Source organism: Diabrotica virgifera, chromosome 5 (genome assembly GCF_917563875.1).
Source record: "Diabrotica virgifera virgifera chromosome 5, PGI_DIABVI_V3a".
NCBI lineage: Eukaryota > Metazoa > Arthropoda > Insecta > Coleoptera > Chrysomelidae > Diabrotica > Diabrotica virgifera.
Window position 1 is genome coordinate 143860771 of NC_065447.1, and position 20153 is coordinate 143880923.

A 20153-nucleotide genomic window follows, 5' to 3' on the forward strand; every position below is an offset into this window, starting at 1 on the left:
ATATTGGAAAAAATCGATTTTCATTTTGTAACTTCAAAGGGTTGTAACTTTTTTTATATGCACATTTGTACTAAGGTAAGTTAGGTTCAGTCAAACTATGTTTGGTCCCAGAACATGTGATTAAATTTATGACCTGTATTTTCGTTACACCCTGTATAGGTAAGAGGTTATTTAATTTTGTAACAGGTAGCATTATTGTCGTTATCTTGAATAATATAACATGTATAATATAATATATTATAACATGTTAAACTAACTTTTGTCATGTAAGAGTCACTTATATTCAATTTGGTTAACTCAGGGATTGTTAAAAATCTAGTAGTTATTTTTAATAAATGTTTTTTTATTTTGCATATTATTTCTTATTATTCCTTTATATTTACATTTACTTACTGATTTAATATAGTTTTGACAGCAGCGTAAGATACCTGGGTGATTGGCCGATCCCATCTTCTGGCGCCCGTAACTTAGTCTATTTTATTTATCTCCTATATTCTTCTATTTTTACTATATTATTATATTTATTCTATCTATTTGCTGAGCATCTATTCTTCTTATTTCCATTTTTAGTCATCATCAGTATCTACTTTGAGCTACCGTCTTTGACAGGCATGCAAATTGGCCGTATCCATCCTTGAGTGTCAAGTTGTCGTTCTTGCATCTCTCGCTAGCCTAACTCCATTCAGTTTGCCTCTGTCTCTCCATACTTCTATTATCATCCCACTTTCTTCTTCTTTGCATCTTCCTCTACTAATACTACTGCAAAAAGTAGTATTTTGTTACATCAGCTTCTCTAGTAGAAGCCCCCTTCAATTTTCTTACTCTAGCTACTTTTTCTTTGTCTACTTCTGTTGGAGTTTATCTTTCTCTTTACTTTCACTCCAACAGAAGTTTTCTTTTTTGTTACAACTGACACTCTCGAAGCAAAAATCTCAGGCATATATTTACGAAGATTAAGCAAAAATGTCCTATAAAAAATTAAATCAAACAATACAGCTTGCCAGGTTCATAAATCAATAAAACATCTATGTAGGTGTTATTTTGGACCAGAAACTTTTGTGGAAGAAACATATAGAAATTTTACCTACAAAACAGAAAGGAAAAACCACTAATGGTTTAAACTTAAAAAACTAATGCATAGATCTTTAATGCCATCTAAAAAAATAGAACTTGTGAATAATTGTTCATAAGAAGGGATTTAAAGATGACGTTAACACCACATGTAAAGGGCTTATCAGAAAACTTAAAAATAATAGGAAATAAGTATAACACAACAACATTCAAAACGACAAATACACTGAGATCAATTCTGCCAAAACCAAACCCAACAACACAAGAGAGATCAAAGAACTGAATCTATAAAATACCCTATGAATGCAATAATTGTATGTGGCATCACTAAGTGTTACGTTAAAAGAGCATGAAACATACATCAAAAACAGCGACTTCCGCAAACCACAGATATGCAAATATACCTGAGATAATGAGCACAGAGTACAATGGAAAAATGTATCAATAGTCTTAAGAGCAACACATGAAAAAGAGAAAAATCAAAGCAGCTCCTATCTTACTGAAGAGAAATGTATAGCAAACCCACCAACAGAATGTAGCAGGCTCTAGTTGCCGATAGTAAAAGAGTAATTCAGCAATAAGAATATACGAATATTAGCGGATTAATAATCGCCAGAAAGTCGGAGACTTAAAAACACAATACATAAACATATAATACATAAACACATAAAGCAATCAGAATTTGATATCATCCTGAGGGTACAAACACTACCCTCAGAATTTTCAACTAAGAGCATGGCTATTGATATGCCTTCAATTTGGAAAACAGTAACCACCAATCAACTATTTGTTATAGTAACAGCTCACTTTGTTATTTGTTATAGTAACATTTATCCTTTGTAAAGGGTTTAAGACTCTCAAAAAGTACGTTGCAGAATATTTTATATGCACATACTAAGAAAGTAATGCTTCTATAGTTCTGACAATCAAGTTTTTGCGGCCCTTTTTATGCAGCGGTCATTTAATTCCCTTTAGCCATTCTTCTGGCATCAATTCGTTCTACCATATACCATATACTATCAGTTTATGGCTTAATATAGCCCAGTAAATAAAGGTGAAATACGGCGATACCGTGTAATTTTCAGTGACACCACATAGTGCAGTCACTGAAGGTTTTCACCTCCGATTTCGTTGAACCTCCATCGATTTTCATGAAAATTGGTGAGCAGTTAGAGGATACCTCAAGGAACAAAGGTGACATGATGCCAACTTGCGCTTTTACCCTGGGGGTGGATGCCACCCCTTTTCTGGGGTGAAAATGAGATTTTTCGTATCACTAATGCTGTTTAGTCATTTTGAAAACAGGACATCTTTTCCAAAATTAAAAAAAAAAATTGATAAAACCAATTTAAAAAAAAATACACTTCGAACCGATCAAACTTACAGATCATAATATAAACAATACATACAGTAGAACACCGCTAATCCGAACCAACGGAAAGTGAAAAAAATTAAAAAATTCTAGATAAAAACTTTATTATACAGAGTAAAACCAGAAAATTGAACAATGTAGGATTAATAGAACTTTTCCATTTAAAATTTGTTAAAATTTTTTTTTATTTATAATTGGCTTTGGCATATAGCGACACGCTTAATTTTTTATTTTTTTAATCGCTAATTTTAAATATTACCTATCTTTTCTAAACGGAAATAATATGGGTAATTTAAAATTCACAAAATTCTTTCTATACGAAACCAGATGGTAATGGCCTGTTAAGTCTCAGTTTAAAAATTCCCCATTAAATAGTAAACCTTATCAGACCTTATGTCAATGAATCACTTTTTGAATGCATTCGAGGACGCGTCTTGACAGAAATGTTTTCAGCTTTTAAAACATCAGATAAAGGACCAGCCTTTTTATGTCGATAAATTAGTCTTCAACGTAAAACCACAGACATGTGGTTTTTGATATAGTTCCAGCAACCACCCGGCACGGACACACCACCACACTCGCAAAGAATAACAAACCCTCTTTCGAGCAATATTCACGCTATTTTACCGACACAAATAAATATATTATTGGCAAGTTGTTGTTTTTACACTTATTTTAATTTAAGTTAATTGATTCCGTTAACCACCAATGGAACAGGTATAAACCAATTAGCCAGACTTACTTATAAAGGTTAAACATAAACTTACTTCGATTCTCTCGTAGTCAACTTGAGTCCAAAAATATTGTCCACAGTCTTACGAGAATGTTTTGCGACTCAAAATCAACGACAATGAAAGCTTTGAATTACTAGTTAGGTTAACTTTCAGATAATCCGAACTTTTCGGAATCCGAACAGGCTGTCCCCCCAATTAGTTCGGATTTTCGGGGTTCTACTGTATTTAAAGTCAAAGGCAAAGCGGTAACGATGAATTTTATTTCGGAAGCTAAATGGGGGGAGGGGGAGATTTTCACTTTTTTTTACCAAAAAAAGGGACCTTTATTTTAAGCGTAGTTTTGATGGTAGAAACTTTTATAGAAAATAAAGCTTTTTTTAAGCACTTTTAAAAGTTTTAATGAGTTTTCCCCAAAAAGTGCCTCATTTTTTGGTTATTTCACGTTGAAATATTCAATTTAGAATTTGACGAATAAGACAAATTTTTCATGAGATACAACTTTACTTCTACTGGGTTGATAGACTTCATCAGTACACATTTTTTCATTTTTTATGAGCTACATTTTTGCTAGGAATATTCTTTTCGGTAAAATACTTACTTTTAGATTTATTTGCGAAAAATCGCCCGAAAACGTGTTTTTTGTTGAAAAATAAACATTTTCACTCTCAAAATAACTCGAAAAGTATTGACTTTGGTAAAAAACTCTATAGAACAAAAGTTGCTCAGAATTAGTTAGTTTAACCATTTCTGGACTTATTTTAAACGTATGTTTTTTCGTCCTCTTTTACCCCCACTTTCACCACCCTCCCCCCAAGAAAAAGCAACCAACGGCACAAGTCCAACTGTGAAGTGGAGGGTAAGCTAAATCCAAATTTTCAAGCAAATCCGTCATGACGCTGAAAATTATACTACAAAACGGTCATTTACTGGACTATTTATTAAGATTTGTTTTTTTTTTGTGAGACTGTCAACCTTCAATTATTTTACATTTTTAACAACAAACAATTAAAACCTCTTATATTGGCCTGAGGATGGGACATAAACTGTAAGTCCCGAAACCGGTAGCCAATATTTAACATCAATAAAGGATAAAAAATTGTGAGTATTGAACCTTTTCTTTACGTAACCATTGTATTTTACATATTTATTTACTTATTTTAAATACTGAAACTTAGTGTAGATTAAGATAATTAAATATCTTACTTCTCTCATAAACTCCACGCCTTTTTCAAATGAAGGAAACACTATACTTCCGTACTTCTTGCACTTTGGCAATGGTCGAATTTTAAGTAAAACTTCCGTAATAACTCCTAATGATCCCTCGGATCCTAATATTATATGGTTGAAATCGGGACCACAACTAAGTCGTGGTACTTGACAGTTTTTTTGTAGAACACCCTTGGGAGTGACCATTTTTACATGAACCACAAGATCTTCTATATTACCGTAGACGTTCTTTTTCATTCCTAAAACAGAACGGTAATATTTTTAACTATTTTATTTAAGGGAAAAAACACAACATTAATTAAAAATACTTTATTTTCGGTGGGAATAAGCCACAATTTTACTTTAAAATTAAGATTATTTGACGTTTCGATTTCCACTTCAGGAATCGTTTGAACCATTTTCAATATTTAAGGATAACTTTTCTAATGTTGTTCTGAAGCTATTTCCTTGTGGCATTTTTATAGTGAACTATTTTAAATGGGAAATAAGCCACAATTTTACCAAAAAAATGAATTTATTAACGTTTCGACGCCCAAGTCGGGAAACAGATAGTAAAAAGAGAAAAATCAAAGAAGCGGCTCTAATTATGCTAAATGAAAACAATTGTGTCGCAAATTCCTCGGTAGAATGCAGTAGGATGTGGTTACCCATACTAAAAGAGGAAGTCAATAGAAAGAAAACACCACGATTAGTAAGTCATTAACATATCGAGTTAGTACATATTTTCTATTTTAGTTTTATTTATATAATATCTATGTATTATTAATAATATTTATAATTTAAAATAGCATACATACATTAAAGTCAGAATTTGGTATTAGTTTTGAGAGTAAACTAAATGTAAGCACAAATACTTACGATGTCGGGATAGTATCACGAGGTTTTTTTCCTGGTTTTCCCTCGTGATTTACTATGGAATCTCTAGCGCGAGAATTTTACTGCCATCGTTGCATTTGTTGTCTTTTTAAAGACAGATCACATGCTATGATTTTTTGTGGCGGATATTCTTGGGTTGGGGTTGATTTCATGTAATCGAATGAACTATCTTCTAGTAAAGTCGTCCCAGGAAACGCAACTCATCAATATTGGCAATATCATTTTAAAATCTTCTACTTTAAAATGTATAATACATGCCTGAATTGCCAATATAAATGAGTCAGATTAAATAAATTATTAGAAGAATTTTTTACTAAGCAACAACATTTTTGTTTATTTAGTATTATTTTGTATTTTGACAACGACACCCCACTTGGGCGTCGAAACGTTAATAAATTCATTTTTTTGGTAAAATTGTAGCTTATTTCCCATTTAAAATAGTTCATTATAACTTTTCTAATTTGTTTATATTTATACATTTATGTATAGGTGTGAAGAGATCTTTATATACTTTAAACAGGCTTATGATTCATCGTGCAACATTATGGAAGGCAATGATCGAGCTCGGCGTACCCAAGAAACTAGCTGCGGTAACACAAATGTGTGTAAGTAACTCCTTTGCATAAGTTAGAATAGGGGGAAAATATCAAATGCTTTCTGCGTAAAATCTGGACTGAGACAGGGAGATCCGTTGTCCCCATTGTTATTTAACCTGGCCTTAGAATATGTCATGCGAAAAGTGTATCCAAAAATCAAACCAGACATAACTGCTCGGGGAGCAAAAATCATACTCGCCTTTGCCGATGACGAAATTAAGGATATTTTCTCGAGCTTTGAAGAAGCTGCATTAAACATCGGTCTAAAAATAAATAAAGACAAAACAAAATACATGGTCGTGTCAAAACAAGAACGACGGCGAATAAGGCAAAATATTACTATAAAAGATCATAACTTCGAAGTGGTTAAAAACTTCGAAGTGGTTAAAGAATTTAAATATCTAGGAGCAACAATCACAAATGACAACAAATTAGAGCGAGAAGTTGAAACGCGAATAATGGCAGGAAACAGATCTTTCTTTGCAATGCAACATCTAATGAAGTCAAAACTTCTTTCACGAGGTGCAAAAATCCAGATATATAAGACCATAATACGACCAGAAGTCGCGTATGGAAGCGAAACATGGACGCTAACAAAAAGAGAAGTAAATAAATTGCTGGTGTGGGAACGTAAAATCCTTCGAATGATATATAGCTCTTGCAGAGACAGCCAAACGAATGGAGGCGCAGATACAATAACGAGCCAGGACCTCAATTTTTGACCCTTCGCTTCGTTATCGATCATTCGCTATCTGTACACTAAACAGATACGAAGCGAATACGTTCGATAACGAAGCGATGGGTCAAAAATCGAGGTCCAGAGTCTCTATTCGGAAAAGAAAATCTAGTCAGATATACAGTGAGCACGTAAAGGTTGGAATAAATTCATTTTCTCGAGAATGGACGATTTTGGAAAAAAATCCCGAAACAGGTCAATTTTTATTTTTAAATTGCGACTTTTTGACATATGTGTCATACTAGTGACGTCACCCATCTGGGCGTGATGACGTCATCTATAATTTTTTAAATGAGAATAGGGGTCGTGTAATAGCTTATTTGAAAGGTTATTCAGTTCTCTATTTAATAATATAAACATTAATATAATTATTTATACAGCGTGTCCAAAAAAAATTATTTAAATTAAATTTATTGACATAAAAAGAAGAATGTGTGTAATTTATTTAACTCAAAATACATTTTACTGCTATCAGAAAACAGGAAATAAAGTTTATTTAACAAATAAATATCGTTTTAGCATTTTAGCCGCCCACTCACCTTCCTCTTTTTGAACATTTAATTTTTTTACATTTGAACATTTGATTTAAGGGAAAAGCAATGATTATTTTTCAAATAAACATTTTTTTCTGTATTCTAAGAACCTTAAAATGTATTTTGGACTAAATAAAAATTACATGCATTCTTCTTTTTATGTCAATAAAATTAATTTAAAAAAATTTTTTTAGACACCCTGTGTAAATAGTTATGTAAATGTTTATATTACTGAATAGAGAATTAAATTACCTTTCAAATGAACTATCACACGACCCCTATTCCTATTTAAAAAAATCATCGATGACGTCATCACTCCCAGATGGGTGACGTCACTAGTATGACATATATGCCAAAAAGTCGTAATTTAAAAATAAAAATTGACCTGTTTCGGGATTTTTTTCCCAAATCGTCCATTCTCGAGAAAATGAATTTATTCCAACCTTTACGTGCTCACTGTATAAAGGCCAATAGACTCAGATGGACAGGGCATGTGATACGCAGTAACGACAATGGCCTTATAAACAATGTGTTCTGGGAAAGGCCAGATGGAACAAGGTCTGTAGGGCGGCCTAGAAAAAGGTGGAAAGATGCAGTCAAAGAAGATCTAGAGAAAATGGGAGTGCGACAATGGGAATTAGTGGCACAGGACCGACAAACATGGAAGGCAATAGTAAACGCGGCAAAGACTCACGAAGAGTTGTAGTGCCATTGATGATGATGATGATGATGTGAAGAGATGTAACAATAGAACGTAGGCGTTTGTCGTGTATTAGCGTATCTGCGTATGAGATTATTTTCGGAAAATACGTAATTACAGACTTTAGATTACAGATTGTAGACTTTATTTTTTATTATTAAAAGAAGCGGGTCCCTGGTCGTCCGACCCATGCGCCCAGTTAGTAAACCGGCACTACAGTATCCTTCGTTGAGATGAAAACATCGATGAAAGGTAGTGTGTTATTATATTCCTTTTCCATGGTAAATATTATTGTCTCGTCTTCATCGTTTATATTATTTAGAGAATATGTCCAACATCTCTGATCCATGAGGCCATATTGAGAACACTGTGGGTTTTAAATTTTGTATAGAAATAATATTTGTTTCGAAATCTTATATAAATCTTACATAAATATATTCGCTAATAGTAAAGAATACCCTTTCAAACGAGCTAGTACAGTTCATTCCAAACCCTTTTTTCAGTGCGTCATTAATTTTGACGTAATATAGGATTTTAAGAATATCCCGAATCATTGCATGACATTTTAGTTAAATCTGACATTTGTCAGAAGATTTATATTTATATTTTGGTAGGGGAGCAAAGTATGCTAAATGTGCAGTCACTCGAGCGTTATGGGGACCTATTGGGTTGTGAAGAGTAGGTCCTAAAACCAAAAAAAGTTAAGTAAAGTTTTCCATTTTGGTGGAGACTTTCCATTTTTAATTTAATTTTCCATTTCCAACAATCGTTTTTTTAAATTATAGCGCCATTTATCCATGATTCGAAAAAATGTCTCGAATAGTTACGAAATAGTCTCGAAAAGTTACTTATTTGTACGTAAGGAATCCAAATCTGCAATAAAAAATGGGGGCTCCCATTTAAGGTTTTAAGGTAACCTTCCACCCCACCTCCGTGGGGGGTCGTGTTTGGTGCCATTCGATAGATTTTTCAAAAATATTGAATAAGTGTATTTTTCAGTTTTTCGATCTGATGTTCAATTCGCGCAATATAGCGGGAATCGTATTTAAAATATTACATTTACCCCCCAACCCTCTCCGTGGGAAGTCGTGTTCGGTATCATTCGATAGATTTTTGAAAAATATTGAGCACGTATTTTTTAGTTTTTCGATCTGTCATTCATGTCACGAAATATTCGCTTTTTTCTTGTGAAACTTTGTGACTCACCAATTTCCTTACGCCCCGCTCAAATCGTCAGATTTTTGAAATATATACTGTTTTGCATGTAGCACTTAACTTACCTTATCTTAAGCCGGACTCAGACTCAAACGACTCGTGTACTGCGAATTATGGTGCAATAACCCCTGAGGTCAGCGATCGCAATCAGCAGTTTTACCTTTTATATTCAGCATTTTGATTTTATATAAAAGTAATATCATTGTAATTAATTTCAGTTATTTTCGATCAATTAAAAGTGAAGTATATTTGTAAAAGTTAATAAAGGGTCTTTTTAAAAAGTACCTTAGTGAGTTTAAATCTTTAAGTGGCACAGTGCAGTAAGATAAGTGGGAGAGTCCTTTAGTGATCCTCGTCGTTTTTAAACGTTTACCCGCTACGTACCAACTTCCAGGGAAAACCACAGCCGTTCAACCCCAGAAGTCTACGGAAGACCAGTGTCAAAGTGTAAAAATCCATTTATATGCCGAAAGACGATAAGAAGAAAGCAGAAAAGAAGCCAGTTCCTTCGAAAAGAAATGCACCAAAGCATAATCTTCTATCTGTAAGCAAATTTAATATTTATTCTAATCCTAATTTAATTGCTTCACAAATTTCATCGCTTAAAATTAGTAATTCTCTTGCAACTATCAGTGAATCGATTGTCGAACCTGGTGCTGCTTCTATTTCGCAAAATAACTCAGTTGCTCAATTTAGTTTAAAAGCTAACGATAATTCTTCAAATAATACTCCAATAAGCTTAGATATACCGTCTATTATTATTACTCCTGCTCCCGCTAGTCAATTAGATACTATGGCCGTGGCACCCGCTCCCGCTCTTGTTTTTGATGTCAATAAACATCTATCTGTCGTACCTGATTACGATAGAAACCCTAACGAACTGCATAACTTCATTGAAGTTACTACAATGGTTCTTGATCATTTCTGGGATCGTGCTAATCCCGAAAGCTTTCAAAATCACATGTTGACTCGAGGCGTAATGAATAAAATTAAAGGACGTGCTCGAGAAGTCATTTCTGTATATGGGTGTAATGACTGGAACACAATAAGGACCACGCTAATACAAAATTTTGCCGACCAACGCAATGAAAATTCGCTCACACGAGATATGGTAAACTTGAAGCAAGGGCCCAATGAGTCTCCCCAACAATTTCATGAAAAAGTAATGACACTTTTAAACACAATTTCAAATCATAATTGCTATTTTAGTGTAATGTTTTGATTTTGCAATACTTTTTATGTAAATAATATACCCTTCATTCGTAACGATAAAATGATTAGTTTTTCGAGATATTTAAAATTAAAAATGAAGCGACACAATACATTAATCAAAATAACCGTGTCGTTTCATTTTTAATTTCAAAGATCTCGAAAACTAATGACTTTATCGTTACGAATGAAGAGTATATTATTTTCATAGAAAGTATTGGAGAATCTAAAAATTGAACTAAAATAGCAATTTCGCCAGTGGCGTAAAATTTGGAAAGGGTCAACCATTCACTTTCCCCCGTCGTACGCCTCTGGTAATAGCCAGAAACGTTTGTTTAACATAATTTAGTAGTTTGTACAGTACTTATACTTTCTGCCAAGTAAGAAAAGGATACGTCGAATAGTTTTAAAATGCTGAGCAAAAATAGTTTCTAAATTTTTAGATAAAACACCCTGTAACTCAGTAAGGAACCACATTTTATTTAAGTGTTTTAGGTTAAATCTTCGTATTTTGTGCTCTAAGGCTTCTCCAGTGACTATATGGACAATTATTAATGAAACACCCCGTATATAGGTTGAGGCAGATAAAGGGCCTATTAGAAATATCTTGAGAACTCAAGGCAGCAGAATCATGAACATTAGAAGGAAGGGGTTTTGCAGATTTGCTTCACTGATACTAATGACCAGACAAGAGAAATCAAGAGGCGAATTGAGACAGCGAGACAATCGTTTGTCAAAATGAAAAAGTTCCTATGCAGCCGGGACATAAATATAGACTTAAGAACGAGAATGTTAAGGTGCTATGTTTTCTCCGTTCTGCTGTACGGCATGGAAGCTTGGACACTGAAAAAGATAAACATCAAAAACATTGAGGCATTCGAGATGTGGTGTTACAGGAGAATGTGGAAAATACCATGGACAGAAAGAGTAACAAATCAAGATGTTTTGCTGAAGATGGAAGATGGAATGCGAAGTCATAAAAACCATACAAACGAAAAAACTGGAGTATCTAGGCCACATAATGAGAGGAGAAAAGTACTCTCTGCTAAGACTCATAATCCAAGGAAAAATCTCGGGAAAGAGAAATGTGGGACGTAGGAGGATTTCTAGGTTGCGAAATTTAAGGGAGTGTTATGGGTGCAGTTCAATACAGTTGTTCAGAGCTGCAGCTAACAAAGTTAAGATTGCTGTGATGGTAGCCAACCTCCGATAGGAGACGGTACTGCAAGAAGAAGAAGAAGGTTTTGCAGAGTGGTCTATTTAATGAAATTAATTTCATCTATTTTCTACTTCCTGTGATACCGGAAGTTACTTATAACTTCGTATTTTTAAATGGGACACCCTGTATATTTTTACATTTTTAGATTCTCCTTGATGTCTTCTTTCTTCAAATATGAGGTTTTGTAATGTTATATAGGGTGGTTTCACAGATAATTACGTTTTTTTAATTTCGTAGCAACTCTCACACCCTGTAGAATTGTATTAGTTTGACATTAAAATAGTACATTATATACCGCGGGACTGAAGTAGTACATTTAATCCTGAAGGTAAAGTTTATGGCCCGACCGCAGGGAGGGCCATAATTTACCTGAAGGATTAAATGTACTTCAGTCGCAAGGTATATACGATACTTTTCGTACTTCCGGTATGATTTTATTAATTATTTCAATAATTTCAATCAGTTTTTTCTCTCTTCAACTCATTTAATAAACTGTCTTTAAAATAAGTTACCATAGTAACATTGCGTTGTGACAGTTATAATTTAGAAACATTGTCATTACTAGTGTCATTGTAAAGAAACATTGTTATTGATAATTATTGGTATCATGAGTGAAGAAGGTGTATCTGATATTGATAAAAGAGCAGCCGAAGTAGGTGAAGAATTGTTACCACCGAAATCTAGAAAACTATACGAGCAGCAGTACGATGCTTTTAAAAAGTGGTGCCGCTTAAAAAATGTGAGACAACCTACTGAAAATGCGCTGTTAGTCTACTTCGATGATAAATCAAAAGCGGTTTGTGCCTCAACTCTCTGGGCACATTACTCAATGCTAACGTTAATTACCATTCTAATTAATTATATTTTTCAATAAAATATCCCTTAAATTCGTTTGTTTGTGATTTAATCGTTCCGGGAGTTTCGTCAATATTTAATCCCGGAGGGATTAAATGTGACACTTTAGTACCTGTCACAAGGGAGTGAAGTTGTCACTTTAGGCCCGGAAGTACAAAAACTCTATTTATGTTCAAATGATTTTTAATACATGTAGTCTACTATTTTTTAAAATTATTAGTATAGCTAAATATTGAATTTTAGTATGCAGGGTTAGTCGAAACTCTTAATGAGTATTGTAATGAAATTATATTTTATAGTACTTTTTTATTTCTTAAGCATTCCCTATACCTAACTGCTTTAATTTGCGCTTAATTGTTAATCGCACCAACAATTTTAACTAAGTAGGTATTTTGATAACTCAACCATTTTTGGTAATTTTAAGGATCAGTCTAGATAAATATATATTTATTTTCGAAAAATTATTTGTGATTGAATATTTTCACGCCCAACGTAATAAAATTTCACGTATTTTTTGTTGCAATTAATGTTTGGCTTTAATCACCAATACCTCACAAATTAAAGCAGTCAGGTATAGGGAATGGTTAAGAAATAAAAAAGTATGTACTATAAAATATCATTTCGTTACAATACTAAAATACAGGGTGTTCCATTTAATAAAATTCAGAAAATACTCATTCCGAGTTTCGACTAACCCTGTATACTAAAATTCAACATTTAGCTACACTAATAATTTTTAAAAATAGTAGACTATATTAAAAATCATTTGAACATAAATAGAGTTTTTGATGTCAAACTACTACAATTCTACAGGGTGTGAAAGTTGCTACGAAGTTAATAAAAAACGTAATTATCTGTTAAACCACCCTATATATAACATTACAACACCTCATATTTTAAGAAAGAAGACGTTGAGGAGAATCCAAAAATGTAAAAATATACAGGGTGTCTCATTTAAAAATTCGAAGTTATAAGCAACTTCCGGTATAACCGGAAGTAGAAAATAGATGAAAATAATTTCATTAAATAGACCACTCTTCAAAACCCCTTCCTTCTAATTTTCATAATTCTGCTGCCTTGAGTTCTGGAGATACTTCTAATAGGCCCTGTATCTGTCTCACTCTGTATAGACCGGTCACACTAGTAGAGTATAGGTCGCTCAGGTTCATGAGCTCTTTTAATCCATTTCATGCGGTGGATTGGTCCGCATAAGTCCTCTTCATTATCCTTTATAGATTTTCGTGTTTTTTGTTTTACCTGTGATCTGCTTCCATCCTTTCCTATTCTGTAATTTTTCTGAGTCAATCTATTTTTCCTCTCCAGCCTGTAATTTCCATATTGGATATATCCTCTCGCAGTTGATCTTCCCATCTTGTTTTCGGTCTTCCTCTAGGACTGTTTATTACTGGCGTCCAATTTGTTATCTGCCTAATTAGTTCATCAGCTCCTCTTCTTTGGATGTGGCCAAACCATTTTAATCTTTGTGCTTTAATGAACCTCACTTTGTCTTCCCCTCCCATTAGATTTCTTATTTCGTGATTCATTAGAATTCGTATTTCTCCTTGATCTGTCTTAATTGGACCATGTATTCTTCTCATAATTTTTTTTCTATTCTCAGCTATTCTTCATCTTTTTTTGTAAGGCACATTTGTTCCATAGGTGATGACTGCTCTAATTGCTGCTCTATACAGGGGTGTTTCAAAAAGGTATGTCATAAATTAAATCACGCATTCCGGGGACAAAAATAAATTGATTGAATCCAACTTACCTTAGTACAAAAGTGTACACAAAAAAAGTTACAGCCCTTTGAAGTTACAAAATGAAAATCGATTTTTTTTCATATATCGAAATCTCTTAGGAGATTTTTCATTGAAAATGGACATGTGGCATTCTTATGGCAGCAACATCTTAAAAAAAAATTAAAGTGAAATTTGTGCAACCCATAAAAATTTTATGGGGGTTTTGCTCCCTTAAACCCCCCAAACTTTTGTGTACGTTCCAATTAATTCATTATTGTGGTACCATTAGTTAAACACAACGTTTTTAAAACTTTTTTGCCTCTTAGTATTATTTCGATAAGCCAATTTTTATAGAGATGCGGCTTCTTTTTTAATATGTTTACATAAAAATTCTATTTTTTGGGGGGTTTTGTTCCTCTAAACCCCCCAAATGTTCGTGTACGTTCCAATTAAACTATTATTGTGGTACCATTAGGTAAACACAGTGTTTTTAAAACTTTTTTGCCTCTTAGTCTTTTTTTGATAAGTCACCTTTTATCGAGATGTGGCTTCTTCTTCAAAATATACCTAAAAATGTAAATTATAAATAAATTTTCAGATTATTAACAGGTGTATCATAGGTATTCTTTTTCTCATGATCATCTTTCAGTGCGTCACAGTTTTTCGATTTCTTTCTAACGCATTAAATGGTATTTAACAGAAAAAAAGGCACGTCGGTGATTACTTTGGTTATTATTCTAGTTCGGTGATTATTCTAGTTGTCGATAGATGGCGCCATAATAAAAAAATAATTTTTTTTAATTAGATAATAATATTACAAATATAATCTGTATAATTTATAAGACTATACAAATCAAAGAAAATACCATTTTATAAATGCAAGAAACACATTTGATTTGTTTTTATTCCAAATTGAAAGTAAAATGTGACAACTGTCAGATTTAACTAAAATGTCATGTTAGAATAAATGTCATAAATGTGTATTATCACGGACTTACCCTTTTTCCTATCATTTGTTACCCACTGAAAAATGCTCATGAAAAGGACAATACTTAACCATATACAAATATGTGGTGGATTCGACAAATATTCAAAATATCTCGATAAACACTGGCTTATTGAAAAAGTACTAAGAGGCAAAAAAGTTTTAAAAACAGTGTGTTTAACTAATGGTGCCACAATAATAATTTAATTGGAACGTACACAAAAGTTTGGGGGGGTTTAAGGGAGCAAGACCCCCATAAAATTTTTATGGGGTGCACAAATTTCACTTTAATTTTTTTAAGATGTTGCTGCCATAAGAATGCCACATGTCCATTTTCAATGAAAAATCTCTAAGAGATTTCGATATTTGAAAAAAAATCGATTTTCATTTTGTAACTTCAAAGGGCTGTAACTTTTTTTGTGTACACTTTGTACCAGTGGCGGTTGGTACATAAGTGCTGCGGAGCTGCAGAACCACCAAAATAATCCAAACAAAATTACTTTGAAAATTAAATAAAAAATATCACTACTTATAAAATCTAAATTCATTTAGATGGTTTTCGTGCATGGCCGCCTTTATTTTAATCTGTCGTCCGTCGCATCTCATGGCGATAGCAAGTCCCACTTATTTGACCGGACCGGTGCTACTCCGAGCTGTGAACTGTTAAAGATATCCCCGATAACACCCGCTCAACCCTCGCCTACACTTTTCAGGCGACGACTGAAAGCAATATTTGAGCTGCATTTGTCGCAGTTCGAACTAGTGTGTACAAACCTACGTTTATTGTAATTTTAAATAATCGGTGATCGCGACGCGACGACTGTTAAAATAAGTTGTCCTGCACGTAATTCGGTATTTATATTAAGTATATGAGAATAAAAGTGCTGTTCAGGATGGATGTTATTTATAATTTGATTAATGTTAAGAGATTCTTTAAATATTCTTATGACGAAAAACTAGAATTAAAATGCAAAGGACGTCCTTTGCCAGATATTAAAATCGAAAAAGAAGGATCAAGCCGAGGGAAAAATTACAAACGACAATTTAATTGCGATATTTATACGAGAAATAGTTGGATATGTGGCTGCAACAGAAAAAACGCTCTTTTCTGTTTTCCTTGTGTACTCTTTGGAGGTGATAAGTCATGGACGCAAGTTGGTGTAACAGACTTAGTACATTTAAGTGATAAAATAAAAAAGCACGAAACTTCTAAGCATCATTTGCACAATCAAATGGAATATGCTTTATTAGGCTCCGTGAATATTAAAGAACAGTTAGATTCTGCATACTGGATAAATATTCAAAAATTCAATGAAGCTGTAACAAAAAATAGGTATGTTCTCTCAAAAATTATAGACTGCATAAAATTTTGTAGTGTTTTCGAATTGGCGCTTCGGGGACACGACGAGACACAAACATCCGACAATCCTGGAATTTTTCGCGGCCTCATAAATTTTACTGCTGAATTGGATAGAACTTTAGCACAACACTTGGAAGAATCGACGGTTTTTAAGGGCATTTCTAAAGAAATTCAAAATGATATTTTGGACTGCATGTTGGAATTATGCCAGGATAAAATTTTGGAGGAAATTCGGGAATCTCCATATCTAGCTGTCATGGCCGACGAGACTACAGACATTTCAGCAAAATCACAAATGGTTGTAGTATTTAGATATTGTCGAAATGGAGCACCGGTAGAACGATTTTGGACATATTTGGTACCTTCAAAATTAAATGCAGATACTTTAAGCAAAAACATGTTCAGTGTTTTGGATCCTATCCTGGAAAACTCAAATAATAAACTAATTGCTCAGAGTTATGATGGGGCAGCGGTCATGTGTGGACAGCACGCAGGAGTTCAAGCCAGAATCAAAGAAAAATATCCATTTGCTCATTTTGTACACTGTTACGCGCATCAATTAAATTTAATAATGTCTAAGGCTTGTTCCGAAAACTCTCAAGTTAGACTTTTTTTTGGAAATTTAAATGAAATCCCTACCTTTTTTAAAAATTCGCCACAACGAGTGGCAGTTTTAGTTAAAATCGTCCAAAAGAAAATTCCTCATGGCGCTCCAACTCGCTGGAACTTCAATATTCGAACTGTTAATGTTGTGTTTGAACATCGATCTTCTTTTATCGAATGTATGGAAGAAATAGAAGAATCGTTTGATAAGGCAGCTGTCTGTAGTTCAGCGTCTTCCATTCGAAGAATACTAGTGGATCAAAATTTTGTTTTTTGGTTAACATTTTTCCATCGCATAATGCCACAAGTAGACGTTTTGTATAATGCCCTTCAAAAGACTAAAACGGATCCTTTGGAAATCAATAAAAAGGTGACAGATTTCGAAAGATACATGAATTCAGTTAGAAATTCAATAGATGATACCATTGACCAAGGTTCTAGTTTATGCGTTGAACCATTACCAACTAAAAGGTTACGGAAGGATAACAATCCAGTAGATCATCGGAGAGCATCTATCGAAGTTTGTGATATAATCATAAATTGTGCAAATGATAGATTTGCTTTTAAAAATCACCTACTTGCAACTTCATTGCTTTATCCTGAGCAATTTGATAATTATTGTGCTAATTTCCCAGATGATAATTCAAGCCTGACTTGCGCGTCATATCCAAATTTAGATAGGGAGCGCTTGAAGACTGAATTATCTGTTATTTATTTTAGAAGAGACTGTAGAGACATTAATGGGGCAATACCTTTTTTTAAATTTTTAATTGAAAATAATTTAACAGAGCCTTTTCAAGAAACTGTAAAACTGCTTCAAATTCTAATTACAGTGCCCATGAGTACGGCAGAAGCTGAAAGGTGCTTTTCGAGTTTAAAACGGATTAAAACATTCTTGAGAAATTCCATGACTGAAGACCGACTTGTAGCATTAACCATGTTGTCAGTAGAAAAAACACTTATAAAAGAAATACCAAACTTTAATGAAAAAGTTATAGACAAGTTTGCTTTAAAAAAAAATCGACGAATCGAGCTTATTTATAAAAAAAAAATAATATATTTGGCTCTGTGTGTAGTTAGTTCGTAAGACCCTATAATGCAATTATTGTTGTGGCGATTTTGTTTGTAGTGTTTTTTCGTTTGCATTCCTTAGTTTCGCGTATTTATCGATAAAATTCTACTAAAAACATAAACTATAAAACAATTACTAGTGTGCCATAATGTACCATTGCTATTTTTGATATAATTGGATTTATCTTCAATTTGAAAAGAAGAAAATCGGTAAGTTCTTTATTATTTTTTAATAGATATATAATGAATAAATATATGGTGTAAAATATCAAACTAAAAGCCTCGTTGTAAAATACAACGATTAAAAGATATTGAATTTAAAAAAACCAAAAAATACTGCAGAACTACCAAATTTTTGAGTCACCAGCCTCCACTGCTTTGTACTAAGGTAAGTTGGATTCAATCAATTTATTTTTGTCCCCGGAATGCGTGATTTAATTTATGACATACCTTTTTGAAACACCCTGTATATATTTGTCTTTGTTTTCTTGCTCAGGTTTTTATCTTTAAGTAGCTTGTGGTATTTCCAGAATGCCCTATTCCCTGCTTTAATTCTTTCATTTATTTCTATGCTTCTTCTGTTTTGACCATTTACTATCACTCCTAGTATTTAAAGCAGTCCACCCTTTGGAATACATATGATACGGTCCTAGGTTTTTTCTGTGTACATGGTTAGCCGATTTCTTATAATTGTTGTCACGATCTTATATGTTCTATTTAATATCGTAATTGCTCTATAATTGTTGCAAAGCGTTGGGTCTCCTTTTTTAAAAACTGGTATAATGAGTCCGTTCTTTTTCCCATATATTGACCATTAATTTATATATACGGTTTAGAAGGTCATCTCCTCCATTTGCAATCAATTCATTTTTAATCTCATCCGGTCCTGGAGTTTTGTCAGATTTTAGTTCTTTTACTACTTCTATAAACTCTTGGTAGGTAGGTGCATCTTATTCTACATCTCGGTTATCTGTTATATCCTCTGCTTCTGCGTCGATTGCTTGGTTGCTTGTATTTATATCTTTCCTTAAAAGTATTAGTGATACGAAAAAGCTAAAGAGTAAAAAAATGTAGGTCTTGCTTTTATAAATATTTTGTTTTCATTTTCTTTTTTGTAAGACAAAAATTGGTTAAGATATGGCTGTTGAAAATTGGCATACACTCGTGATTAGTGACTCGTTCAATCCGTTTCATGTACAACCCTTTCAAAAATAAGCACTTTGAACTGGTGAAACTTACAGATCATATAAAAAATACATAGGTAAAGTAAATCGTAAAACGGTAATGACTAATTTCATTTGGGGTGCTAACTAAGGTGAGAATTTCACGACACGAATACACAATTTGTTTCGTTTTTTTTGTATGTTACATTTTTGATAAGAATGACCACGAAAACGTGGTCTTTTTGTTGAAAAGTAAACATTTTCAATCGCAAATAACTCGAAAAGTATTGACTGGGTTAAAAAATCTCTATAGAACGAAACTTGCTTAGAAGTTGCTTAGAATTGGTCAATTTATCCATTTGCCGACTTGTTTTAAACGCACGTTTTTTCACCTCCGAGAAGAGGTGACTGTCACCCTTCAAGTAAAAGCAACCAACGACACAAGTTCAACTTCAGGATATATTAGATTAGATTATGTGAGGTCGTTAAGGCTATGGAGCCTCTCAGCACTTCGACCTATAAAGATCTTTTGTGCATACCTTAATCTAGTTAAACTCTAGGATGCCAATACTTCTGATAAAATTGATTAGCATCCTAGGTGACTTGTTTCCTATGCCAGAGGGCGTTAGGGTGACCTCTTCTAGGAATTTTAGTCGTTGGCAGAACAGTGCTACGAAATTGCATAGAATGTGTTCTGCCGTTTCTTTTTTTTGTCACAGAAACGACAGTTCTCACTATCTGATTTGCCTATTTTTTTGAGAGGATATCTCAGAGGGCAGTGACCAGTGAGAAGACCAGTGACCATTTTTTACAGTTGAGTCCCTGAATCTTTAATCGTGCGTCACCATTTAAAGCATACGAAATAAGTCGATGATAAGTCGGAAATTGA

The 20153-nt window shown here is 33.4% G+C and overlaps 1 protein-coding gene across 1 annotated transcript in view; it reads right to left on the reverse strand.

Annotated features, from left to right (window-relative positions):
• Positions 1 to 20153, reverse strand: part of LOC126884461 (alkyldihydroxyacetonephosphate synthase) — a 146654-nt gene that overhangs the window by 23698 nt on the left and 102803 nt on the right. Inside the window, exon 6 of the mRNA XM_050650395.1 lies at positions 4381 to 4643. Within this exon, the coding sequence (XP_050506352.1) occupies positions 4381 to 4643 (263 nt within the window). The remainder of the gene's footprint in view (positions 1 to 4380; positions 4644 to 20153) is intronic.